Here is a 7,454-nt window from a genome sequence, read left to right as displayed (position 1 = left end):
ACGTTATCGTATTGTTAATTGTTGGATTATTACGACTTCAATAATATTGTTGTTAATTTAAGACGTTTTGCTAGTATAAAACACAATTAAAGAATTAATTCTTCGTTAAACAAAAAAATTGTTACGTGCCAAAATCGAGTAAAACAGTGTCCAAACCAACCAAATCGCTTCTGAACGCTCAGAGTCGACAATGGCCTGAGAGCGCTCTGGTCTGTAAATCAAACAAGTTCTCGCAAATTTAGTTTTTTTTTAAGATTTTTAAAAAGTTTAACTATATTAAATAAACAAATGCTTGTTAATTTTGGCAAAAAAGTATATTTTACCTGCTTATTTAATTAAAACTGTTAAATGTTTATAACATCTCTAGTTCCAACCAGAGATCATAGTTATAATAATTATTAGATATGAAGATATGTAGTAAAATGTTCTAACCAAACTTTCTTGAGCGCCTCAAAATGATAACGTCCAATAAAAATAATCGTTTGTGTTTATTATTACTTTATTGAACACATTACAAAAAAATAAAAATACATTGCAAAGCATAAGATGTGTGTAAAAGTATAACGAAAGCGTAGTATAATGAGATTAAATGCATTCAAACATCTGTTAACTTCTTATTCTTCAGGCTCTACAACCGCAACTTTAGCGGAACCTCTTATGTCCACCAACTCCTTCGACGAGAATGTTACAATCAACACTTGATCACCCACAGATCTAGGTGTTATGTCCGTATTCATCTTGACCAAACCCCCTGGTTTTACGTCACCGTAACGTATAACTTGGTTCCTTATCAAAGTAGGACCAGACAGACTAAATTTACAGTTGGTCAAAATCTTCTTCAGAGGATTCACAAATCTCAGAGTTATGGTTGTCGGTCTGGCGACGGTAATTTCAGGTGGAATCTGCAACACAAACTTTAGCAGTGAAACCTTTTCACGATTGCGAAACATACCCGGATGTCAATTTTTGGTCTCAGAACTTCGAAGTCATCTTCGTCGGTCCAGGTCTGGCGAGTTTCGGTAACCGAAGCAATGGCATATAGCTTCAAGTTGCAGTATTCGACAAGTTTGTCGAGATATTCGTCAGCTTTGACCGTCATTCTCATGGTTTCCGCTGTTTTACACAAATAAAAAGATTAGAAAAGTAATCATATTTGAGTTGTTAGTACGTACTGGATTTAGGCTTCACTACCGTCTCTATATCCTCTTTTTTGACTAAATGTGCTTTCACTCCATTGTAAAAGACACTTGCAGCGGAGAGCAGTGCTTTTATGGTCCGTGGTTGGTCACTTCTGTTTTTGATATGGACCACAACGCAAAAACCTTCTCCAATTTTGATTCTTTCTAGTTCTTCCAAGTCGAATTCAACATCTTCCAAACCAGGATCTGGTAGAGCAAAGAAGCTGAAAGATATTCGTGTTAACAAAAATACAAAATCTTGAAGATCAATCAACCTTTTGGCAAGCTCAGTCCCTCTTACGGCGTTGTACAGAGATAAACGCTCAGCCTTTGACCCTTCTGGTGCTTTGTATTGCAAAGTTACATCCTCTCGATCTTGGTCTCCGTTAGGATCAAAAATGAAAGGTTGTTTGGTCAAAAGAGTACGTCCAATGCTAAAATCGTATCATTATCGTGAAAAATTTTTGTGACCATGGACACTTACTGGTATTTGTTGGTATAAATTCGAGCAAAACCCAACTCACGGGTACTATCTTCTTTCCAACGCATTACATCAGCATTGACTGATGCAACCATGAAGGCAACGTCATAGCTGAATCCAACTTGACCTTTCTTGATGGCTTCTAGAGAAGAAGGACCACACTGGTAGTACCCGTCTGAAGTTTCTTGAGGAGTGGAATCAACGGCTTGCCACCCACCGTAGCCTTGAGGCAAATCGGGTCGTGCCATCCATACGTCATTCCAAACATGGAAATTCCAAATGGAATCTTCACCCATTGGGTTATTCGGATCAAAGTCCATCTCCTCATTGTTCACGTTGTAGTATTTGTCAACCGTAAGAGACGCATTAGCATCGTGAGCTGACACCAAATTGGAGATAACTCGCGATGGGATACCCAAAGCACGACAAACTACAATTTAGACATACATAAGTAGATAAGTACCTAACTAAAAGTTTTAAAGTGGTACTTACTGGTGCTGACAACTCCAGAAAAGACCCAACATTGCCCATAACTCACAGAGAATTGGGTGTCCAAATACTCTTGTAAGATTTGTACGGATCCAGTCCATGCTGATGGGGCCGTCCCATCTTCGTACTGACCATCCCAACGACCCACCAAAACGCCATCTTCGTCGTTACTGTTCACCAGTTTGGATATGGTTCGACATACTTTGATAGGATCTCCACGGCTTGCTGGTACTAAGTCGGATTTTTCAAACATCAGCATAGCAGCAGGTAAAACACAAGCGTCAAACTGCCCATAAACCCACTCACGCCCTCTGCTCGAACCATAAGGACCAACCCAGATTTTCCCAACATCGGTAAGAATGTATTCGTCAAGAAGTCTTTCATCAGGCATGTATACGAGATCATCTATGGCCAAAAATATATGACCTGTTGATAATATGCACACTAGTGTAGTACTTACGGCAATTCCATGGGTTGAACAGAATATAAAAGTCATTTTCGTGCTTATAGACAGAGGGTGGTAGAGTAGAATTGACTAAACTGGTCTCAACTTCGAGTTTCCACACACCAACAGGTGTTGAAGTTGGTGAATATACCTAAATATTAAATTCGGTTTAAAAACGTCTGTAAGTGTATTAGTTCTGGAGATTGTTGCAATTACCTCCAGAATTAAATCAGACGACGAATCTAGAATATTGGCACCCCAAAAATTTTCTCCTTCAATTCTTTTTCGAGTGGTATTAAGTTTAATCACGGCACGTGTTCCCTTAATGGGATTCGGTGTCGGACCTAAAATATAATCACAAAAAACCGACAAAAAACAAAATCCTCTTACCAAAATTGAAGAATAATCGTATTTGATCTTTTTCGAGATTGACAAATCGATCATTTTTGAAGCGAATAGCGACGGTGAATTTTAATCCTCGACGCAAAATAGGAACCGGATTTTCCTCGTCGTAAATTAATTCAAATTTGTCAGTTTTATGGGGTTTGGAGTTTTCTTTGGGGTAGAAGTACACCAACTCGACTTGCAGATTCTCGCCCATCTGGACCGAAAAAATTTAGTAAGTCAAATAATTTAGATTTCAAAATTAATTTACCGTAACGACTATTAATAAACCGTTTCACTAAACAACCAAAACTGGAATGAGCTTTTATGAATGTGTCTCCCGTAAAAATATTATAACAGGAGCAGTTTCAGATAAATTAATTGCTCATTTCCTGTCCCAATAAGAAATTTCCTGAAATATTAACCGCAAATGAAAATAAACAAGACGTGATAAGTTAACAGTCACGTCGCTTCGTGGGTTTATCGTTTTGGTGCGGTTTATAAAAAATAATTATTTATTTTTCGAACAGAATTATTGATAAGAATTGTTGCGAAATAATTGCTGTGTTTAAACGTAAATTATCTTTATTATTTGTCACGTGAGTATTGTTGTTTTGTTTGCATTTAAAGTAGATGTTTTAGAATTATATGTTGTAGAACTTGACAAAAATTGAAAAGAAAATTTTTCCGGCGCCTCCACCAAATTTGATATTCAAAGAGTGGTGATTTTCTACAGTGGAATTTATGGTATCGTCATTAACCATGACATTATACCTCGTGTAGAAAATTATATGAATATCAGTACGATATAATTTTAAATACTTTTGCGTCAGTTCCACTAGTTATCCACATCCTAATTTTTAACCATCCGGTTTTTGCACAATATGCATATCCTAGTTCTTCCCCGTTGCACTTGAATTAATGATGCAAGACGATTAAAATTTTGTAGTTCACAGTGAGTGTGTTGAAATGAATTTAATCTTATAAGAACTAGGACAATCGGAAATGAAAATCAGGTCATTTAGGTTTTACATGAGAGAATTTTTAACGCCACAAAATGTAGGATTTAATATAGTTTTTTCTATTAAACCACAATAAAAAATTCTCTAGTAAGCGATTACGGCCAAACAAGTCAAATAAACTGTCAAACAGTTGCAATGCCAACATTAATATTTTGAAAATAAATTTCATGGGCTACTAAAGGGCTTTTTTCGATCATGTAGTATAAATGAATTCAAACACCACCATTACCTTAACGAATGTTAGAAGATTTACCAGAAGAAGAATTTTTTACTTACTTTACAGGTTTGATTTATACGTAGGAAGGTTAAAACGCTTAGGTGTATACTGTAACATATCTAATAAGTAATAGGAGTAATGTATTTAAAAAGCAGTTTTTAAAGACAACAAGTATTGAATCAAAGTTTTATTTTTGATTGGTGATTTTCGGAACACCAAGTGCTATTTTTACTTAAGTTTCTCCGATTGGTTGAAGTGTATAGTGCCTGTAAAAGTTCAGACGTCTTTATGTATGTACTATATCCTTATGTTATCATTTCAATCATATCTGATAAATTATGAATTTAGATAATATTTCTTTTCTTACCAATGTTTTTATGTGATCCAGTTAGTTTAGAAACTTTAAAAGAAATAGGCCATTAACTGACGAAGAACTTCCACAGAAGTGTAGGTAAGCGAAGAAAAATGCCTCGTTGGGAATCGAATCCCACGTCCCCCGCTTGCCGGGCAAGTATCCTGACCACTAGACCACGAGGCCACTTATCTTTCTTCGCTTACTACTACTTATTATTGTGCCGCTACAGAAGTTTGTGAATCCTGTACAAAGCAGGCGTGATTTGGAAGATAACGATGATGATAATGACGGGTGACATCTGCGAATTCTGAATTTTTCAGTCTTCAGAAAAAGACATTGTTTTAGGAAAAAGAGATCTAAATTATTTTGATAGGACATTTCTGGAAAATGTGGATCTTCTAGAAACAACCTGAAACATCTTGTGAATTTCTTGCTACTACTGACAACTTTAAAATATCTATTTCAGCCCGGAAAGACGATAAAATTAGTAATCTAATGTCAACATTTTGTGGGTTATAACCACAAATTACCGTGAGAAGATTTGATAGCAAACCAAAGGAGTACAAGGAAGTTAGTGGTCCACAATTCTATATAATGAGCATACGGACGGGCTAGACTTGTGTAACTATAACAGACATATTATAAATGGTGGACATAAAATCTAGGTAAAGTCTAAAAAACGGTTTTTAAATATTCTATCGCTTAAGTGATGTAATAACAATTTTATGTAGAAGAGTTTGCTTGATGAAGGGTTCGAATTGAAATCTGCCAATGTTTTTAAAGAATTACCATAAAAAGAAGACATCTAAGTTATGGAATTTAAGAAGTTCTCAACAAAAACAAATAAATAAAAATAAAAAGCCTGTTGACGTTCTTCCACTAATTGAATTGATAGAAGGGTCATGAACCAGTGGACACGATAATAAGAAAGGAGAAGATGTTAGCGTTCCACTTGTAAGTTCTGTGTGAAAAATGTCAAGTCAACGTGTATTTTAACAAAAATTTTAAATTATTTGGTGGAAGATTCTTGCATAGGTATTATTTTTATGCTTTTTGGCAATACAAATTAGAGCTAAAAATAACACTATTGTATTCCAAAATTTTCTGGGAAAATGGAGTGAGCCTTTCCTGATTTAATCAATAACATAAATCGTCTCATTCATTAAATGTTTTGAGCCACCTGTTTACGCAATCTAAAAAATATGAATGCAATGATAAATCACAAGTAAAAATTCATCATATTTTGCACATTTTGGGTAGAATTTATTCAGCAAAATTTTGAGACGACGTCATCAAATTTTTGGGGGGAATAAACAGATATATTTTGATTAATAATTTACCGTGCTTTAACACGTCTGCAAGATTTCAAAGTATCCGGTTTTGCAATTCTTGATTTATTCAGTAAAATAAATTGAGTGATTCATTAATTTTTTTGAATCACCCTGTATAAGGAGATCTAAAAAAAATGTAACCTAGAAATTTGTTTAATTTGAATGAGTTGTGTCCTCAAAACAGAAGACTAAAATTATTAATAAACCCACAATGGAACAAAATGTTCGGAATTCTTACATTTTCTAGAAAATAAGGTTCTCAATTCGATCAGTAAAAGATTGGTCGAAGGCCATAAGTATAATACGACAAATACAACTCTTTAAAAAAATTATAAAATTTGATTTTACGATTTTAGTTTTGTGATAACCGCTATAAAGTAAAAACCAAAGGCATAAATAACACCTCGTGTCCTTCAGCATAGAAATAATGTCACCTAGAAATTAGTTTGATTTGAATGAGCTTATCTTTTCAAAACAGGACAAAGATTATTAATTAAACCACAATCGAACAAAATGTTCTGAATATTATAATTCTTATTTTATCATTATTGTATAAAGACCAATAAAAAATTTCTGATGATGTCATCAGAATGGATAATTCTAGTCACAGGGGTCATGAAACGTCGAGAAAATATAAAAGTGACCATTCGTCCGATGGACTCGATTACAAAGTAAAAATGGTCGAAAATTATTTCGACAGGACTTCCTAGCCCGTGTTGAATAGTTCAATAAATTTCGCTTGTTTGCATTAAACAATATTATACAGATAAAACCAATAACGGTGTCAGAGATTAAACGACGCGCTATGTATTTTTTGGCATCCTATGAAACTGTTTTGACGTCTTATAATTTTTTTGCATTTGTTTACGACATCCAACTTTTCTTTAAATGACACCTTATACAGACCGATTCAAAAATTTTAGTGCGTAGTGCTGTATGTACCAGTGGCGGCTCGTGACTGTCTGATGTGGTGAGGCGATGATAGAAGTTTGACAATAATAGTAATATTACTTGGTCTTACTAGTTAGTAATGATAGAAGTCTTGCCTGAATACCGGTCATTCCCGGGTCAGTGGTAGGTCCTAATAATAATAATAATAATAATAATAACACCCATAACACATTGAATCAACAATGTTTTTACAAGTCAAAATTTTGTTGAAAGTAGCACTTTCTTGGAGGGATTCGGGAATAGTTTTTTTGCACTCATGATCTTTTTTGATGGCTTTCGTGCATTCACCAGGGTGCGGGAGTTCGAACTTCCCGCACACGTGCATTTTAACTTCCCGTTGCCATGGTAACCTTAAAATACTCGCGTAGTGTCAACATTGTGATGTGTTGGCGGCGCCATTGTTTATAAATAACTCACAGTTAATTTCTTCAGTTTAAAGGTTTATTCGTTGCAAAAAATATTGTACACAACACGTTCGTGAGCCTGCTTCCCGCATTCACGCAAATGCGGCACTCCCTTCGGTCGTGCCGCAAACAAGCGTTCATGCGGGAAGCAGGCTATCCCGAACTAGTTGTGTAAATTACTATTGTGTTCTTTTCTA

At 35.1% G+C, this 7,454-nt stretch overlaps 1 protein-coding gene across 1 annotated transcript; it reads right to left on the bottom strand.

The window, feature by feature from the left end:
• Positions 1-481: 481 nt before the first annotated feature.
• Positions 482-3,359, bottom strand: LOC135135214 (hemocyte protein-glutamine gamma-glutamyltransferase-like). Its single transcript, XM_064064229.1, has 10 exons — positions 3,249-3,359; positions 2,984-3,194; positions 2,810-2,937; positions 2,609-2,744; positions 2,152-2,553; positions 1,663-2,089; positions 1,454-1,612; positions 1,173-1,402; positions 953-1,113; positions 482-902 (listed from the first exon to the last, which is right to left on the bottom strand). The coding sequence occupies exons 2-10, from the start codon at positions 3,192-3,194 to the stop codon at positions 615-617; spliced, it is 2,142 nt and encodes a 713-aa protein (XP_063920299.1). The 5' UTR covers positions 3,249-3,359; the 3' UTR covers positions 482-614.
• Between the last annotated feature and the right edge of the window lie 4,095 nt (positions 3,360-7,454).

Source organism: Zophobas morio, unplaced genomic scaffold (genome assembly GCF_036711695.1).
Source record: "Zophobas morio isolate AGI-343-1 ecotype UQ-CSIRO unplaced genomic scaffold, CSIRO_AGI_Zmor_V1 ptg000024l, whole genome shotgun sequence".
NCBI classification, from domain to species: domain Eukaryota; kingdom Metazoa; phylum Arthropoda; class Insecta; order Coleoptera; family Tenebrionidae; genus Zophobas; species Zophobas morio.
Note: the sequence above shows the minus strand (reverse complement) of the source record. Positions and strands in the feature narration are given on the sequence as shown.

What these genes read in the sequence shown, in the direction of transcription:
- LOC135135214 (XM_064064229.1), bottom strand. Translation starts at nt 3,194, where the DNA reads ATGGGCGAGAATCTGCAAGTCGAGTTGGTGTACTTCTACCCCAAAGAA. An exon ending in ACGATTATTCTTCAATTTTG is followed by an intron (nt 2,938 to 2,983) that starts GTAAGAGGATTT and finishes ATTATATTTTAG; the next exon opens with GTCCGACACCGAATCCCATT. An exon ending in TTCTGGAGTTGTCAGCACCA is followed by an intron (nt 2,090 to 2,151) that starts GTAAGTACCACT and finishes TCTAAATTGTAG; the next exon opens with TTTGTCGTGCTTTGGGTATC.